This window comes from Oreochromis aureus, linkage group 2, assembly GCF_013358895.1.
Source record: "Oreochromis aureus strain Israel breed Guangdong linkage group 2, ZZ_aureus, whole genome shotgun sequence".
In the NCBI taxonomy this organism is placed as follows: domain Eukaryota; kingdom Metazoa; phylum Chordata; class Actinopteri; order Cichliformes; family Cichlidae; genus Oreochromis; species Oreochromis aureus.
The window spans coordinates 8,270,527-8,289,671 of record NC_052943.1 but is presented as its reverse complement, the minus strand read 5'-3'; the positions used below and the strand labels follow the sequence as shown (position 1 = coordinate 8,289,671).

The 19,145-nt window shown below is 43.0% G+C and overlaps 3 protein-coding genes across 5 annotated transcripts; all 3 read left to right on the top strand.

Moving 5' to 3' along the window:
- The first annotated feature begins 240 nt into the window (after positions 1-240).
- eda (ectodysplasin A) lies at positions 241-12,577 on the top strand. 2 transcript variants are annotated; one of them, XM_031745137.2, is made up of 8 exons: positions 241-746; positions 7,343-7,442; positions 9,460-9,498; positions 9,787-9,957; positions 10,279-10,313; positions 10,440-10,491; positions 11,006-11,130; positions 11,484-12,577. In XM_031745137.2, the coding sequence occupies exons 1-8, from the start codon at positions 420-422 to the stop codon at positions 11,745-11,747; spliced, it is 1,113 nt and encodes a 370-aa protein (XP_031600997.1). In that variant the 5' UTR covers positions 241-419; the 3' UTR covers positions 11,748-12,577. The 2 variants fall into 2 exon arrangements, with proteins under 2 accessions (XP_031600997.1, XP_031600999.1); XM_031745139.2 differs by having other exon boundaries at positions 242-746; positions 11,006-11,136.
- A 289-nt stretch (positions 12,578-12,866) lies between these two features.
- On the top strand, positions 12,867-15,615 carry LOC116324573 (tumor necrosis factor ligand superfamily member 13B-like). Of its 2 annotated transcripts, XM_031745234.2 has the most exons (6): positions 12,868-13,140; positions 13,267-13,354; positions 13,480-13,536; positions 13,621-13,733; positions 13,824-13,953; positions 15,024-15,612. In XM_031745234.2, the coding sequence occupies exons 1-6, from the start codon at positions 12,892-12,894 to the stop codon at positions 15,137-15,139; spliced, it is 753 nt and encodes a 250-aa protein (XP_031601094.2). In that variant the 5' UTR covers positions 12,868-12,891; the 3' UTR covers positions 15,140-15,612. The 2 variants fall into 2 exon arrangements, with proteins under 2 accessions (XP_031601093.2, XP_031601094.2); XM_031745233.2 differs by having other exon boundaries at positions 12,867-13,140; positions 13,621-13,953; positions 15,024-15,615.
- Positions 15,616-15,726: 111 nt separating this feature from the next.
- On the top strand, positions 15,727-18,652 carry LOC116324524 (transforming growth factor beta activator LRRC32-like). Its single transcript, XM_031745135.2, has 2 exons — positions 15,727-16,075; positions 16,222-18,652. Exons 1-2 carry the CDS (start codon positions 15,896-15,898, stop codon positions 18,100-18,102), a joined length of 2,061 nt encoding a protein of 686 aa, XP_031600995.2. The 5' UTR covers positions 15,727-15,895; the 3' UTR covers positions 18,103-18,652.
- The last annotated feature ends 493 nt before the right edge of the window (positions 18,653-19,145 follow it).

Genomic DNA, 19,145 nt, shown 5'->3' with positions numbered 1-19,145 from the left:
CCGGTGACAACCCCCCTTTTCCTATTCACACTCGGGTAAGATATAATAAATCACTGAAAGAAGCCCATGAAATAATCACACAACACTGAACAACAAACATAAGAAAAGAGCGGGGGAAAGAAATTCTCACATCTTTGTCTCAGAGGCGTTGCAGTAGCTCCTTCTCTCCATCGGGTGTCGCTCAACCACTGCACCTACTGCATCCACCCCCCAACCTCTGGGCTGCTAATTGCGCCGGACCAATCACAGGAGAGGTGGGCGGGTTTCCATTGTTACTACAGATACTCCGAGAAGTTTGCACCGACCTGCTGCAGCTGCACCTATGAGTCTCCATGTAAATGAATAGCCGCGGCCCGCGCGAGACAGACGAGCCGATTATGCCGAGATAAGGAGCATATGACTCGCCCCTCCGTCCGATAATGGCACGCGATGGTTCATCCGCGGAGGATTTCCCGGACAAAGTGATGCCCATAGCGGCTCCGTGCACGTGCAGCAAGAAGTGCAGGAGTCGGAGCAGCAGTGTTGTGTTCCTGGGATTATTCCTGCTGTCGCTGACCCTTCACGCTGTCACCCTCGTCTGCTATTTGGACCTCCGGTCCCAGGTCAAAAGGGAAATTATTCACCAGAAGCGGGACTCAGTGATGACACTGGCGGGGAGTGACCTGGCTGACCCGGCGGAGGTGCTCTCGCTCGGCCACCCAGTCCGACTGGACTCCGGCAGCAGCCGCGGAGGAGAGAGTCGTGAGGTAAAAATAAAAAGGGGGTTAAAAAAAAAAAAAACTTAATGAAGAGACACCGGAGCTTCTTTAAGGCGACATTGTTGTCATTCCTCACGCGGAGGCTGTTCGTGTTCATTCACCTCCGCTCGGTCCTCCTGTTCCCGGTATCACGGTGTCAGGTTTTGTGTCTGCGCTGTTACGGCATGTTTCGGGGCAACTTCTTTTACAGTAGCCTGTCACGGCGTTTTGTCAGCTCAGTTTCCAGACAAGTATGGGTTTTTTTGTTTTTTTAAAGGATGGATTTGCGCCCCCGTGTGAGTCATTCCGCCTTTCTGGACTGAGACGCACTAAAAGGTGTAGGCTTTAAATCTTGTCACCTGGCCAGTGTCTCCGGTTCAGGTAAACACATCCAGGGTGGGCATAAGTTGAGCAAATATTAGGGCAGTTGTGGTTCCGATTTTTGCCTTTGTTGAGTAAAGAAAATTCTTTCTTTCATTTATTCTTTTTTTTTTTTTTTTTTTTTAATAACTTTCAGTAAACTCATTGACTAATATAATGGGCGCATTTTTTATTAAGTAAAACCACATTTTAACCCAATTTGTCTCGTTCCCAGAGCAGACAGAGGTCCAGTACTCAGAACTTAGGCAGCCTGCCCAGCTGGAATCGCAGAGGCAGGTCAGGCTATGTGCTGGAGCAGGTGGACGGAAAATTAACTGGATCACCAGCAGGTGCAAAGCCCAAGGGCTGATGTAAATTCATCAGGACTTTAGATGAGGGTACTTGGAGCAAAGCCAGCCCCGCTTCTCATGTGTGTTTTCTTCCCTGGCAGCAGGGCTGACTGAACGGTCATTTGTGTTGTCTGTGGCTTTTGGCAACAACCCCCTAACCACTAAGACCACCACAACACCACCACACACACACTCCCTAATTTCATCAGCACAAAAGGCCCGAGTGCACCTCTCAACTTTGTATTGCTTGCTCAATTAGCTCATATGTCAGCAGTTGTGTAACCTTTTTACAGAGAAAATGAGTCTGTGGGGGGCATTGGCTGGACATTTAGTTGTGCAGAGCTGTCAGCTGGATAGCCACCCAGAGGAATTCAAGTTATCCAGGATGGGCGCATTTATTTCTCTGTAGGAAAGATTAATGAGATCCATTGCTCATATTTGGATTTGCTCCGTTAACATTTTCCTTTCATGAGCTCAGCCTATTAATTTAGTCCTCTGTGTGTCCTCTTTGCTAAGCTTATTTTAGATAGTAGTGGTTTCCCCCAGTTAAAGCCGAGTGAGATGGGCCTGGTATTTGGCCCAGATGGTGACGCTTCATGAGGTGAAAGACTGTGGCCCAGCTGTAAATATTTAACAGTGCTGTGATGCTGTCCTTGCCAGATGTCTGCATTAAACAACTCTGATTACACATCCCACAGTTTACATAGTTGGAGAAACAGGAGCATGTGGCATTTAGACGCAGCAGCCACACTTGTTAGCTTTTCTGGCATTTCCTTTGAAGGATCTTTCTTCTTCTTTTTTCTTTTTTTTTGGGGGAGGGTTAAAATTGTTTATTGGATTTTTCACACAGCTCTTCATCAAAGGCACTTCAGGAGCATTGGGGAAATTTCACGTGATGGCCAGGTATATACAGACAAGTGTAACCAAAAACATAAGATGCCTTGAGAAAACTAAAGCAAAGTACAGTAAAGTCAGGTCCATACCAACACAGGCCAGCGAGGCTCTGTTGTCACGTAAGTGCAGTGAGTCGGGCTGCAGCCTCCGTTCAGATGGACCTGTTTTGTGGTCGAATTGTGTTTTGAAAAGCCCAAGCGGTGTGGTCTGTCGGCATGTAAAAGCAACCTAACATCCGGCCATTCAGCGGGGCTGGTCAGTGTCAAACAAAAGCTAGAGAGCGCCAACGCATTGGCATCACACCAACCGTGACGCCCAGGTACGGCGTTAGTACGTAATACTTCATACATATGAGCGTAACCACACCTGTCTTTGAAGTCAGCCTTTATGTTGATGTCAGCTACACACCTGTGGAATAGTGACAGAGAAACTTTCTGATAGGTCCCACTGCAGTTGTTGTGTCGGGAGCATATTTTGCCGCAATATGGCAATGGGGGGGGGGGTAGTTGAAGTCATGATATCAAGGAAGAATAAAGTTGATTTAAGTGAAAATCAGTTGTCTTAGCACTAAACTAGTTTTAAATGCTATAAATATATAACACTTACTGTTTATTATTCTTTTCTTTTTCCTTCTATTCTTAAGTTGGTATGTAATGCTTTTTTTCTTTAATGTTTAATCTTGCCAACACTTGTCACTTTTTCCACTGAAAAGAAACACAAGTTGAGTTATTATTGAGGCTTGGCCTTCTCTTTGCGGTTTCTTTTTGCAGATGCACACCTGATCTGAAGGTCGTGATCGTGGCTAAAACTTCCAGATAAGAATCTTGGCTGTACAAGCTGTGATACTACAAGTGTGTAATCGGTTTCCAGAATCTATCCCTGAACAGGGGAGGAAAGGGCTGTGAGGTGATGCGAGGCGAAAAAAGAAAATAACCAAAAGCTATCAAACTGAGTTCAGACTCTGTGTGGGACTATTTGTGTCTCCTTGGATGTTTTACAAAAAAAAAAAAAAACATTTTATAATCTTCATTTTCTCAGATGTAAGCACAGTATTGGAAACAATATTGTTTTGCAGACAAAGCTGGCACTGTTTATAGGTCTTAAGAGATCTAAACTATGCAGTCAAACCACAAGTGGAAATATGAAGAGTTTTGTAACAGAAATTCATTTAGTTTCTTTGGAAACAGTTAAACTTTGAGCACTAATTTAAAAGCTCTCACTTTTTTCAGATCTTTCTAGTTGCTTCTTAATGAGTCGATGATCTGCTCATTTATGATCTGGGCCCACAAAGTGAACAAACAGTCGTCACCTCACCAGTCGCAGTGGGTATGCCCTTGAGCAAGGCATTAAATCCCAGCTGTCCGGCAGACCCCGCATAGTTCCCAACAGTAAAAAAATCCCCTTCCCAGGTGTGTATGTGTATGTGTGTGGGGCGCTAAAATCTGTGCCACAAATGTGATGTAAGGCGAGCGAGAGCAAGTGTCTCCCTCAGTCAGCCTGACCCTCGTTCACCTTACAGCAGCGAGTGAAACGTAATAAACATCCACAGAAACATTTCAAAACGTAAGCTCAGAGAGCGTTTTACTCTTGAGCCTAACACTTTTCTTATAGCTATTATATGAAATAATTTTCCTCTCTGATGTATGCCTTTAAAGTCCCCCCGAGGAACAGATGCTACAACATCTGGAGTCTAGTTAACGGCTATTAAAAAAGTCAGTTTGATGGGACGCAAAGTCCTCGGCAGCGTACAAGCTCTGGGGCGCCCGGGTGGGCTGTCACCCACATCTACTTTAATTGTGACCGCTGCGTAATTGGTTAAAACAGCAGTATCGTACATGCGCTGAGAGCTGGCCGACATATCAGGGATCAATCAGCGCAGACATAAAAGCACAAGTCGTAAGAGCAGAAACATCAGAAACGGCGAGGCTGCGAGCGTTTGCGCCATATAAGCTTGCATCGTCTTGACAGACAGATGGCGTAGACGCCCAGTAAAGATTGAGTCCAGAGTTGCAAACATCCACCATAATAATAAATTCTCAAGGCCTTCTCAGCATTCAACAAGGAATAGCTTTGCCAGCGAGTGTTGCAACAATCTGAAAAGTGATTGGCTGCTGACAGGCTACATTTCCCTTAGGTTGAGCTCCACAGATTTTCAGATGACAATCTATGCATAGAGTTATTAAATTACCCAAGTTATGGTTAAAAACACATGGCCTTTCAAAGAGAGGGCTGTGATACGGGCTATGGGGAGGATACTTTTTTCAAAGTGATATTTAAGAAGAAAACGCACAGTTGCAGTCGGACCCAGGAGTGCGAATCACAGGAGTATTAGGTGCAATCAGCTCTCAGGAGTATGCATGCCACTGAACTTGGTAATGCCCATTCAGCCAGCGATGGGCACGTAAATCGCAACCACAGCCAAACAGCCCTCAGTTTCACCTTCTCAAGCTTTGCAGCATCAAATTTTTAACCACAACTTAGCGGTCACTAACTGTTAGTGATATTGCAAGATTTAGAGACACCGCTGCAGCCTGAAAGTCTGTATTTGTGGAGAACTGTGAGTAACAAAATGCTACTGGAGGCCTGCAGCATTTTATTTCTTGCTTGAAGCTTGAAATGCTGCAAATGTCAAGGACCTTTTCAGGCTAACTGGTAAGAATACATGCAGTTTGTAATAGTAAGTGTTAATAAGGTAAAAAAAAAAAAAAAGGAGTCTTGTGATCCCAAAATTACACATCCCTGGGGTGATTGAATTTTAGTCATATCCTCACGAAGCAACGGGGAATCTGTGCGCAACAGCAACCCCCACTCTTTGAAGATTTGAAAGCCCTCTAATTAATAGCATTTTTTTCCTCCCCGTGCGCTGAAAAAGAATGGTTTACTCAATAGTTGGCACTTGGCATACATACCAACACATTGTCATCCTGATTTACTGTAACTCTGCGTGCCTTTGAAGGGTACGAAGGCTGTAAATGTTGTAATGAAGTGAAATGAAGCAAAAAAGGGCGAAAAACCATTTCTCATAGTCATATAATGGAAGGAGGGGAAGAAAAAAAATCACTTTGTTGCCTTCATCTAAAGTACGAGCCGCACCAGTTTGGTAGTAGCCCCACAAACTGCTTGTTTGTCTTCTGTCATTCTGCTGGGGCTTAATCTCGGGCCAGAAATTGGCTGTTGAATCGTGTTTGGCTGTCAGAACAGAAGAAAGTGTAACGCCATATGGCTGAATATACACCACAAATCCTTTGAGAGGTAAAAGCCCCCCCCCCCCAGTATGCCAACAGCTGGAGAGGAGATGTGGAGGCACCTGCGCACCAAATGAACAGCAAACGTTGCCGCTCGCAGGAACATCTGGAGGTCTGCGCACCGATAAACCGTTCCAACACACAGTCCTCCATCAAGCTGGAATTCCCATGCTCGTAAGGTCAGACACAGCTGGCAGCTGGTCAGGGATGTAGACGTTAACTGCTTCGAGCTTGCCCAACACAGTCGGCGTTGGGTGTTTGACATGATACATCTCATCCCCCATACAGAGGTGGGGGGAAGGAGGGTTCCCACATCTGAGACGAGGTATAGAAGAAATTCGAACCATAACTTCTTTTCGTGTTTTGCAGCGGCTCTGCCTTGTAAAGGCCCACAAAAAGACCCTGGGAGTTCACGCTGCTTTCAGGAGAAGGAGCTTACTTGTCATCGGGGCTTAATAACGATGTTTACTCGAGTGTCACAGATGGAAACAGGGAATATATCATCCTGGGCACTACTGGGGTAGGCCCCCCAAGGAAGGCCAAAGTGTTTGTCGGTAAGCTTGTCTGCTTTGTTTCTAAGCAGTAAGGCGAGCCGATATGTGGTTATTTATTATCTTTTGATCCGTGCTAAGGTGCCGCATGCGTCACTGCTTTGGTAGATGTCAGTTATCCAAACACCGAGCAGATGTCCAGCTCTCTACAAGCTGTCTGGTTGTCAGCAATGGAGAGCCTTTATGTCTCGGGCTATTACCTTTTATTTATGCTGACACCCCAAAGTGTGACCAAAAAGCTGTCTCGTTTACTGCGAGGCTCGAGGAAAAGAGTTGGCTTTGGGTGGTCTCGTTTGTGTTTTCAGTGCCAGTTTTTGAGGGTTTGTTTTTTTTGTTGTTTTTTTTTTGTTTGGTGTTTTTTGTTTTCTGGGAATCCTCCAAAGATGTGATCACAAACTGGCTGTTCGAACAGAAAGCAACTTGGAGCAATCCATGTTTTAAACTCTAAATCCTTAGCACGAAACATTGCCTTGTCAGAGCCAGACACGTCTCGAATGTGTTACTGTCGGGTCAGCACGTCCTACAGAGTTCATGTGAATGTAGGTCGACCAGAACCAGTCCCATATGAACAAACGTGCGGTTTGTCCCGCCGCTCACTTGCCCATGGGAACACCCCGCCGCTGTAGCGCAACTTCCCCTGTTTTTAGGGATGAGCTCAGACCAGACCAGCTACATCAGATCCTTTTCCTTTGACAATTTTTTTGTAGCTTATTCATGCCACCACTGAATAGGGCTGGGACCAGGTGCCATATGAATGGGTATTGCTCTCAGATTAACCGCAGTTCATGTCCTCCTTTTGTATAAAAAGGTGAATTTTAGAAGCAGTCGTGTCCAGGTGACTGTCTCAAACGTCAGAAACGCAGACAAAAGTGACTTGGGTTACAGGATGCGTTACAGCCCAAATGGGACAGACAATGACTTGGCCGCATGTGAATGTGCTGGCTGACAGAGTCTCGCATCTTTTCAACTGCCCCAAGTTGTGTCTGTGCAAACATTATACCCCGCAAGAATAGAAAAGGCCACTTGTAGCAAGAGTTTCGCTCTCAAAAACTTTGTAGCATTCAGCCCTTTTGTGTTGGGTTCACCGAATTCATCTAAGGTGGCAGCAGCTGGTAACAATAGGCGTAGCGTGCTCAAAAGATGTGGCACCTTTTTCAGTGCGTAATTTTCCGTCTTTAATGGTATTTTCCTTTGTGTCCCACCAGGAGAAGTTACTGTACAGAAAAGCTGACTTCCACGGCACAGAGGATAACAGGGGCATAACTCAGCGAGCGAAAAGAAGCCCCGGCAAGGAGCCAGAAACAGGTGCAGCCCTTTTTTGCGTGTGTTATGAGCATTTGTCATCCTTTAATACTATTGTCTCTTTGATCCTTACGCCTTGATACACAAGACTGTTTTTTTTCCTTCTGAGTGGGTCTTCTGGTTTTTTGGGGTTTTTTGTTTTTTAGCACATCATCTATTTTCCATTAATCATAAAAAATGAAAAACAAACTTGAGCTCTCTGGTTGCACCTGCATCAGTTTGTTTTCTGGATATGTACTTGGCAACTGGCGAGTCAACTGTTGAGCAATGCTTTCTGTAACGCGCATTTGCTTGAACGGGACTCAATTCAGTGTAATTAACTGGCTTATGGTAGGATTAGAGGTCTTAAATTTTGAAAACTGTTTGCTAATGGTTTCTCACTTTCTTTCTTTCTTTTGTGTGTGTGTGTGGAATTGATGTTTTATTGCTTTGTGCTTACTTAACAAAGCAGCGCCACCGCATAATGTTGCCGTGTTTATAGAGCGAGAGATTCAATGGAATGGGATTGATTATTACTTGGATGGCAAACAAGGACAACAAGGAGTTTGGGAGGGCTGCACCAATTTGAAACAGACAACGAAGCCCGGGTCCCCCCCCCATCCCCCGCCCCTCCACTAAAAATAACATTAGGTCCACCAATTTTTTATTTTATTTTATTTTTTTTATTTTTTTTTTTATTGTTTGAAGCTGTCAGCAAAGCAGTTATACGCTTTGGAGCCCAGCTGTGTTATCAGTGACATTAATATCGCAGCAGAAGACAAAAAACATACTCACTTTGTGAGTCATTTTCGAGAACCCGGCAACCATGCGTGAGCATAGCTTTCATTAATTCTGCTGAATTGATTTATGCTAATCAATAGCTCCGTGGTAAACCATGTGGCCGGTATGTCTGAGTTTGCTTTTGTAGTTTTTCTTTTTTTTTTTTTCTTTTTGTTTAGAATCCGCGCTATGCAAATAAAAAGAGGAAAAAAAGGGAGGGAAGCCTTTGAAGTTTCACGTCTGAGTGCAACAAGTGCAGCACGATCACAAGGCATTCCAATGTCTGTCTCGTGACACTGAATACTTGGGGGCAAGTTTAGTGATTGTGTTTAAATTAGAAGAAAAAACTCACCTTCGAGACTTTCTACATAAATCAGTAAAGTCCCGAGCCTCTAAACACTAATCATTCCCAGGTCTCTCCTCTGCTCTTAGCGCACAGACAAAGGCTTTTGTAATCTCAGCCTTAGATGTGTGCTTTTGTGTGTGTGTGTGTGTGTCCTGTGTTTGCACATGTGTGCACGTGTGTGCGTCCTCGGCACTCCTAACGGGCACCAGATTCCAGATAGGGCTGCTCGTTAAGAGAAATCTATGCGGATGCATCCAGTCATTTAGCCAGAGGAGAAACACTGGCCATATGTTTGAGGGGGGACTCAAACTGTGAGGTTTTAAGGTTAAATGGCCTTTGTAGTTATAATGACATGGTAAACACAAGAGCAACCGAGACGGCTTTTTGAAAAGGATTCTTCAGCTGTGCGCGGCGCATATATACGTGCGCGCGCACACACCCTCTTGCAGATGCAAACACTGAGAGCATTTCGTCTTTCAAGCACTGACATAGATGCCCCACCAACATCCGTGCACGCACATCCATACACATGGTTGTAAAGGAGGAGACACACAAACACACATGCGCACACACACACTTTCATCTGCATTCTCCATCTGGGCTTAATTCAAAGAAAAGGATTTTGGCAGGATAAAGTATCTCTCTAATGATCTTCTCCAGTTCCACTGCCTGTGAATGCTTAAGGCACTTGTTCATACAGAGGAGGTGAAACCACACTTACAAATTACTACACTACAAGATACCACAAACTGACATACCTCCACTCCAGTGTTCAGTGCACACCATCTCGATCTGTTATTTCAGCCTATTTAGGATACCTACATGGAATAATCTGGATGCTCGATGTGTCATTTGAGATGATAATTGTTGAAGAGGGCATTTGAAGCTTAATCATGCTGCTTTGGTTTCTTTCAGAATCAACTGGAAAGGAAAAAAGGAAAGAGAAGAAAAGAGGTATGACAAAATCCGGCCTAAGTTTCTGTTATTATGGTCATTCATTTGACTGCTATCTGCTGCATGTTTCTGCCCTTGAGAAGTCATCCAAAATCCAAAAACCGCCTTAGCTCAAAGTGGGCGACAAGCTTTCAGTATCTTTGTAAATGTAATTCTTGCCTCCTTAGCTTTTTTAATATCAGCAATTACAATCTGCACAGTTAGTGCGGGGGGCAAATTAGTGAATTGTGGTGATGCATAATTAAAACTGCCTTGACTGCTAACCGTTTATTCCATCTTTCTCCACAGCGAAAAAAAGGCCTGTGCCAGGACCGCCTGGCCCTCCTGGTCCCCCAGGCCCACAGGGGCCACCGGGTATCCCTGGAATCCCAGGTATTCCAGGAAGCAATGTTGTCGGGCCTGCAGGGCCCCCAGGACCTCCTGGGCCACAAGGACCGCCAGGCGCTCAAGGTCCAGCAGGTATAAAACTTGCATCGAGTCCTCCTTGATAAGCAATACTCGAGCCAAAGAGCTTGAAAACGAGCAGAGAGATCCTTTTCTTAGATTACAGTTATTTCCTGCATCCAGACACTTTCCCACAGCAGAATGGGGCTCAAGTTGTCAAAATTGATTCACTCATTGCTCGCACTGTGTGAGTTTCTGGTGCAGGATGTCAAACATTGTGTGGAGCAGAAATGATCTATCTTTAAACTATGCCAGAGTTTATTTTCTTTTAATCATCATCTCACCTCAGCAGTGCAGAGGCCAGAATTTGAACACGTCTCCCTCTTGCTCTTGCAGGGGTTCCTGACAAGGGCAAAACAAAGGAATTCCAGGTAAGAGTATGTCACCTTTTTAAAATTTTACATACAATTTTCTCCCAGTCGCGGCTTCTGGTGAAACAGCTGTTCTCCTGTTTTACGTGAATTTGGATTAGTCACCAGAGATCTTTTGTCTTCCAGCCAGCAGTGGTTCACTTGCAGGGGCAGGAAACGACGATCCAAGTGAGAGAAGGTGGGTGCTCCGTCTACGCTCATTTATAGTCACACAGAACAAAAAAGCATGCATAATCCCTGCCATTGGTTAAACACAGAGTTCTGGATGTGTGCTAATAGACGTGCCTGCTAAACCTCAGAATTACAAGAGAAAAAATATAAACACAGTAGATTGTTGACATGCAGTGAATGTTTATACTCGAGATCCAGTTTGCCAGATTTGGTCATTTTTAAGAATTTCTGTGCTCACCAAGGATTTTCTATCCAGGGTAAATGTTACTACCAGTTTTTACCCATAGCACTGTGTAGGATTATAGACACCCTAAAGTTATCCTATAGCCGTTTTACAATCTGGAATGGTAACTCATACTCATGTTGCATGCTAACTGATTCTGATTATCCTTCATCACATCACGGGTAAGCATCATTAGCAGGTTTATACTGTGTGTCAATGCTGAGCTCTGGTTGCAGTTAAGCACTGCTGAAAGCTGTTTATGTTGACCCTCTTTTTGTGTTTGTTGTGACATGTTTAGATCTGTCTCAAGGCATCCTTAAGAACTGGAAGATGGTGTCCATCCATCACCGCGTGTTTAAAATGCACTCTCGCACTGGGCAGCTAGAGGTGCTGTTGGACGGTGTCTACTTCATATATAGTCAGGTAGAAGTGAGTACGGTCCTTGACGTAACTCTTTAAATTTACAGTTGATAGTCAAAAGAGCTGGCAGTCGTTCTAGAGCTAAGCTCAAGAATGACAGAGTTGATCTGCCTGCTTTGTTTAAGCATATAAATGTTACCTTTTTAATGTAAGATGTATTTCTTTTGCCCTTTCCCTGTGGCTAAATGTGAAGCTTCATAACTCATATTCATGCTGGCTTCTTTAATATTGCAGCTGTTTCAGTTTTAAATAACCCCTGAAATTATCATGTGGAGTCGTACACACTTTAAAGTCTTGTGATTTGTATGCCCCCCTCCTCCCTCCCCGCCCCCTCCATCCCCGCCCCCATTTACCAGGTGTACTACCTCAACTTCACTGACATTGCCAGCTATGATGTGATGGTGGACTCCAGCCCGTTCCTCCGCTGTACTTGCAGCATTGAGACGGGCCAGCGCAAGTTCAACACCTGCTACACGGCTGGTGTGAGCCCGCTCCGCGCCGGCCAAAAGATCTACATACGCATAGCTCATGAGTACACACTCATCAATATGACCAACCACACCACTTTCCTGGGAAGTGTCAGACTTGGAGAGGCTCCATCTGCTGGACAGAACGGATAACTGCACAGTCACCGGCGCCCACCCCCAACCCCCCGATGCGTAACCAAAAAGCAGCAGTCACGTTAGCCCAGAGTCACACTGCCTGTTCATCCTGCCTGACGTGGGATTGACACAGTAATTAAAAGCCTATGTTTTGCCTCTGTTTAGAGGGCTGGTAAAAGTTAAGGACGCCCCTTTAGTGACTTTTGTTCACTTTCACAAGATGTCTGTATTCAAATGAACCAAACAAGACAACTTCTGCTGCCCTTTACTTTAGTTCTGCGAAGAGATCGATGAACCAAATGTTCTCATCAGAGAGAAGTTTCTATTTGTAGTCGCCATTTTGTACCGGCAAAGACGGGATCTCTCTTTAAAGTGAGGAAGGACACTGTGTTGATGTATACTAAGTGCTGTTGAATGATAATCTTGTATCTCCAAAAAAAAAACCCAAAAAACAAATAGCTAAAAAATAGCTATTTGAAATGTTTTGTTCTGGGGCTTTGTTGGCCTTTTTTAATTCATTTGAATATATTAACAGTTTAAAGAAAATGAAAGATGATGCAAATGTTCAACACAAGTATAAAAGTATCTATGCAAAGTAAAGAAAATCCACTAAAACTGGAGTTATAAGGTGTTCACAGAGCAACAGCACTATATATTTTGCACGCATTTGCACTACAACATCCCTGCAGAATATCAGTGATATGTTTTGTTACAGCGCTATTGTTTAGTTACCTTATGAATGAATCCATGTAGAGAAATGATAGTTGTTAATACATGTCTGTACATACTGTATATAAAATGGGATATACTTTTGTAAATGGAGTTGATTGATGGATTAAAATGTTTCATTTTCTGTCTAAACCATTCGTCTCTTGTGTTTGTGCAGCCGGTGGTATTAATTTAAAAGGTTACAACTTCTCTTTCATATCGGACTGAGCTGGCACGAGTACTGACAAGAACAAATGATGCTCTGCGAGCGAGGCCTTTGTCTTTATTAAAATGTGGCTTTTTACTTCAACTGCGAGTTTCACAATACATCTCAGAGTTTGGCTGTAATTTTCATGCAGTCCAAATGAGTTCCATCTTGAGAGGCAGGGCAAAGATAGTTCCTCATTTAAAAACTAATTTTGAAACTGAACGTTTAGGTTTCCGGAGTGTACTGATGTGTGACTTCGCTCGTTTGAGTAACTTGGGGACTGGGGGGGGACAGCCCGTTAGTCTCAAAATGCTCTATAATGCGTTATTATCACTAACAGCGTTGATGTTTTGTCTCAGTCTTTTCCTGGTGCACAGAGCCAGGGTTTTAGAAAATGATTTTCGCAAACTCCAAGGAGACATAATTCTACAATTAAATCAACCATGTTCTGAGGGAGTCGATGGGAAATTGGCCAAGATGCTTAAAACAAGCGAGGTATGTCACTGATTATACAGGATGGAGTCATCTTGGACATTGTACTACTGAGATTTATACCATTAGTGAGTTGTTCAGATAGCGCTGCAATAATAAATTTTATCGCAAGGCTTTGTTTTCTCTTAGGACATTGAGTCAAGAGTCTTCCAGGAAGCTCAGAGTTCTCTGAAGATATCTTCTAGGAGAGTCAAAAGGGACCCAGGCAGTTCTAGAGGTGGGTCAGAGCTGAGAACTGAAAATATCTTGTTAGTTCCAGTCTAATCTGGTAATGACAGCACAAACAGTATATGCTAAGTTAATAAAAATGAAAGTCGAGTGTTTATTTCCTTCTCTTGCCAGCTCCAACAGCATTTCTGCAGTTAAGGGCTGACACTAACAAACGGCCAGACATAAGAGGTAAAACTAAATCCAAGTCATTGGCTGTACCGCTGTGCCTTCTGCCATTATTTTGATGAAGCGTATCTTGCCTTTTTCTCACAGGAAATATAACTGTGATCTCTTGGACTGTTTCTGCACAGCGAGGAAATGCAATTTCACAAAAGGAAAACAGAATTGTTGTCCAAGAAGACGGTTATTACTTGGTGTTTGGACAAGTATTGTGTCACTCTAACTCGAGCAGAACTAAATTGATCATGCATATGATTTGTTCCAACCAGTTAGGTAATGTTCTGCCTAATTTGCAGGTTTTGTTTGAAAGCCCCAGCATAGTTATGGGTCATGTCGTTCGGAGTAGGGCCTCAGCTGAAGCCGAGCTGTTGCGCTGCCTGCAAGCGATGCCCGATAGATATCCTGCCAACACATGCTACACTGCAGGTCAGTGAGAGACTGCTGCTGTGGAGGTTTTTTTTGCTTTTGGATACAGGCGCTGTCTGTAATACACAGCGTTGTTCCTTCCTCTACTTATCAAGGTCAAGTAGGCATATTTTTGAAAATGTTACACTGTTCCTTGAAAGTGGATCTCTCGTGCTGATTTCCAGTTCCACATTTTTATTCTTAGACACTATACTAAAGTAGCTTTGCATGATTTACAGTTCAAAATAATCCCTGTTCATCTTATATTGGGGCTTTTGTGCAGCTACACAGTTTATTCCAGGTTTTAAGCCTGTATCGGCCAATAGTTTGAAGCATTTTGAGTGCTGCTATTTTTGCACTTTTGGAACCAGACCATAACTGGAGCTTGCTTAGCTTTCTGCAAAGTGTATCTACTTATTAGTTGTAAATAACAGGCTAATGAATCTCAAGAACTGTATTCATTCAAACAAGTCAGCAAGTCAAATAATTTTTCAGATAATTCAGTTCACAAACGCTCCAAAAGGCCCTGACACCGCAAGTGCAGTCAACTGTAACTTCCTGTGTTGGGACACCTGTCAAGCTGGGCACGCCCTGAGTTTTAAATATCACCAGCCTCCATTAAAAAAAGAAAGAAAAGAAAATTCAGCTAGCATGCACTAGTTTATCCATAAATTCCCAAATCTTTCTTTTGTGCCAGGCTATAAACATGCTTGTTAATGCTGTACAGGCCTTTTAACTGGCAGTCTATAGAGTATTCAACCTGGTTTTGGTGCCAGCCTCAAGCATCCATTAGACAAACTGCAGTTTTTGGTATTTCTGCACTGGCTCCATTTTTCTGCCCTGGGCAGTGCCCCTCATCTGAAACAAACCCATCAAGCCAACTTCCTAGTGGGGGGGCCACCCCTCATAAAAAACATGAGATGGCCATAATATCCAGGATATCCAGTTCCACTGACAACATGCAAGTCCATTAGTAGAAAAAACAATTCAAAGGTAGCAACAATAGTAAAAAGGCTTTTGTGTATGGCAAACATGTACTGTACGTTTAAATACAGAGACACTTTCTGACAGCGTTTTGTCTTCTGTTGCAGGCACAGTGCAGTTGCTTCAGGATGACGAGCTAGAACTGGTGATCCCAGACAGGCCCACAGCCCTGATATCTACAGATGAAGACTCAACCTTCTTTGGTGTCATACAGCTGAACTGAAACAAGACAGTGGGAGGATGATAAGGATGCAGCTGACTGTTGCTGGAAGTGGGAAACTGACACTGAGCAGCGTGAGGGCTGTGCTGATATAACGCAGAGTGGCAGCAGCAGGAAAACTATTTTTCCTGCCAGGCAAACACATTTTTTTCAAATATATATTAGCTTTAAAATGTAGAATTTGGGTGCATGTCCTGGGCTGACTCCCAAACATTTGTACTCATGTGCCAGCACCTCCTTTCATCAGTCTATTTTAGGCGTGTTCCTTTATACCTTGCTGGGGGCTTCCCTCCTGCTCCACCTACGCGCTGTCTGCTTATTTGTTCCTCTTGTCTATTTTAAAACGCTTTCCGTTTCCAGAGACTTTGTCAGGAACAAACAAATGTATAAATGTATCTCCCAGGAAGGTTCTTGAACACCACCGCCAATAATGTATCATCATCTAATTAAAGTTGTTATAAATGGGATAATATGTGTCGGTGCAAATTATTTCTCAAATTATATTTAAAGTGCTAGCAAATTCTAAATGCATTTATCTCTAAAAGTGGCTTCACTTAGCACTAAAAACACAATATGTTTGTCTACAAACCTTTTTTTTTTTTTTTTTTTAACAAATTATAAGGTCTTTGCTTACATGTGACCTAAAGCTTGATAGAAAGAAGCGATCTAAGTGGTCATGTCTTTATTGTCTAAATATAGTATCCACCTTCCCTATCTGGTGGCCACAGCTGTTTTCTCTCTCCCTTTTTTTGATGAAGCATGGCTATAAGAGGGTGTTGGTGTGTGTGTGAGTGCATACGAGCTCTGACAACAGCAGTGGTACAGTTTAGCAGCAGCAGCAGAGGGAGAATGGTCAGACATATGTTCTCCAACTTACTACTACTCTGGTCACTCAGCCATGACCTTTGCGTAACAGGACCGACGTATTATGCTTCGAGGGTAGGTTCAACATGATCAATATAAATGCTAAATGTTTTTAAATTTGCACTATTTATTTATTTCTTAAGCCTATAGAATTGCTGGTTTTGATATTTTTTAAAAGTGTCCCGTCTCTGAGGCTCACACTGTGTTCCTTTAATTTCAAGGAGCAGTCCTGGAACAATCGGAATCTCTCTTCTGTCCCTCTAGATTTGGATGTAAGGCTCAGAAGACTGGACCTGTCCAATAACTTCATCAGACAGCTGCACACGCTTGAGCTGCCTTACTTGGAGCAGCTGGACTTGAGCAACAACCAGCTGGATCTCATCTCCGAGGGGCTGTTTGAAAACCTGGTTCGACTTGAGCAGCTGAATTTGTCCAGAAACGAACTAAACAACAACCTTGGCAATAACAGCAAAGCCCTCCAATCCCTCAGCGGGCTGAAGGATTTGGACATATCAATGAACGGCCTGAGTGACTTTGCAGCTGAGCACTACCTTAGAAACAAATCTTCCCTCAATCAGCTCAAGATGACCGGTAATGCTTTAACAAGACTTTCACAGAAATTATTCACAGAGAGTAAAAGCCTCAGGGCGATTGCTATTGACGACAATCTGATATCTGAGATTGAAGAAGGGACGTTCGAATCACTGATCCAATTAGAGGTGTTAAACTTGGCTAAAAACAATCTTGCGCACATTTGTGATTTTAAATTGCGTCAAGTGAAATTTCTAAATCTAAGCAGAAACTCTGTAGAGTTTTTTGTCACACATGAGGACAGCGGGCTGTACAGGCTTGAAGTTCTTGATCTGAGCCACAACAAACTTCTTTACTTTCCAATCGTTCCGAAAATGAACCGTTTGCACTATCTTTATTTACAGAATAACATGATCGGTTCCTTAAATTCAGAGGCTGCAGTGGTGTCAGAGACAAATTCTCTTTATAGTGAGATTGTAGGTGAAAAAATTGCAATAAAAAACAACCTACACTCAAATTGGAGGCCCATGCCACTGATTTATATTGACCTGAGCTACAACCACTTCAGGTCTTTCCCAATCGAGACTTTAAGCCTCTTGCTGTCTTTAGAAACTCTGAATCTCAGCTATAACTGTCTACAAAGCATCATCTGGGATGTGAGAAATTACTCTGACTCAGGACCCCTTCGCCAGCTTTTCTTCCGCTCCTTAAAGCACCTTGACCTGCAAAGCAACAGGCTGGTATATATTTCCCCACCTTTTCTCAGTGCACTCACACAAATAGAAAGACTAAATCTGCAAGACAACTCAGTCCAACCTTGCACTTCCGCTGACCACTTAGGAAGCACTAACTCAACACAGCTAACAAACCTTGATGACCTTTGTGTTGAATTCGCCTACTTAGGGACTCTAAGACACCTCAATCTTAAAGGAAACGACATAAAAATGATTCAGCCTAACACATTTCAGGGGACTTCTTTGGTTTCCCTCAGCCTTGCAAAAAATCCATCAATGGTCATGCAAGAGGGGGCGCTAGAAGGTGTGCAAACAACTCTTCAGTCCTTAATTATCAGTGAGATCAACTTAACCAGCTCTCGTCTGTTGTCTCTACCGTGCATGCCGGCATTAACCCAGCTGAACGTATCGAACAACCTGCTGGATACAATTCCCAGCAGTTTAAGTTGTTCTCCCCTGAGAGAAATTGACATAAGACATAATGTTTTTATGACTTTAAACCCTTCGTTGATTCGTGCTTTATCCACAAACCTTACTGTCATGCATATAAGCGGGAATCCTTTCAACTGCTGTGACAACAGATGGTTGATGGTCTTAAATGAGACGGAGATTACAGTGCCCGATATCAGTGAGGCAGAATGCTTTACGAGAGTTAGAAACCTTACGGTGACAGAATATCTGATGAACCCTTCATTGTACTGTTCATTGCACACAAAGGCACAGGAAGTTCATTTTGGACAAATGATCATAATTGTCTTATTTGCAATTGTTTTGTTAGCAGTTTTCATCATGTTCAGCAGGAAGCTGTGCTGCACACAGAAATCTGTTATGGTGTGAAGTCTCAAATCAGCTTTTACTGGGTTTTTTAGATAATTTTAGACATGCACATGCTATGTAAAGTAAGCAAACCATAAACTTTGGTTATTGCACGTTACAAGCTTGCAGGACGCAAACTTTTCATGACCTCTGCAGCTAAAATCTTAAACTGGAATTTGGCATTACTGATTCCCAAGTGGTTTGGTTACAGTGCACGCCAAATCAAGAATCACAAGAGTTTGTACCCATTCTTCATTGTGAATGTTTGTTTGAAACTAAAAGCTTTAGCCAGTGGATTACATTTTTATGACGTCTATGAAGCCTTGCAGAACATTCCAAGAGTCACGACTGGACTCCTGAATAATTCAACACAATTGCCATATAGACCCTTGTAAGAAAGCTTTTGTTTAAACATATTGATTTGTATATATTTTTGAATAAGAATGGCTTATTTTGTCTTTATACAAGAAATGTCATTATACCAGCCTGTTCTGTAATATATAATGTGTGGCTCTGACCATGGAGACTGTGGTCAGATGTTGCAACGGTGTATGGTTTACATAATAAACATGTCGCACTGAATAACCACGATATCTTGCAGTTCTTTATTTAAGAATACCATTCCCCGCATTTCAGTATCTACAAAATAAATCAGTGAGGTGGGAAGGTGAACAATTATAGTTGAAATGCCACCAAATCATAAAATCCTGACTGTAAGGTCATGATCAGAGAAGGTCATCCATTAAGATTAAGTGAAACTAAGCAACACAACATTAAACTTTGACTTGCATCCTACAGTACTGATCCACTGGCAATGGCATGAAAAGATATTTGAAATTGTAAGCAAGTACCTCTGGATGTACACCAAAAGAAAAAAAGATATGCCATTGAGCAATCTTTCTTGCTGTCTTCCTATTGGCAAATCCCTCTTCTTGAAACTGATGCAAAGTGCCGTTTTGCAACTAGAACCAGTATATGTGATGTCAGCATTATCACGGGTACAGCAAAACTGCCTATCAATCTAACTCTTGAGCAATATTAACTTTAGGAAAATGTCTGTATTG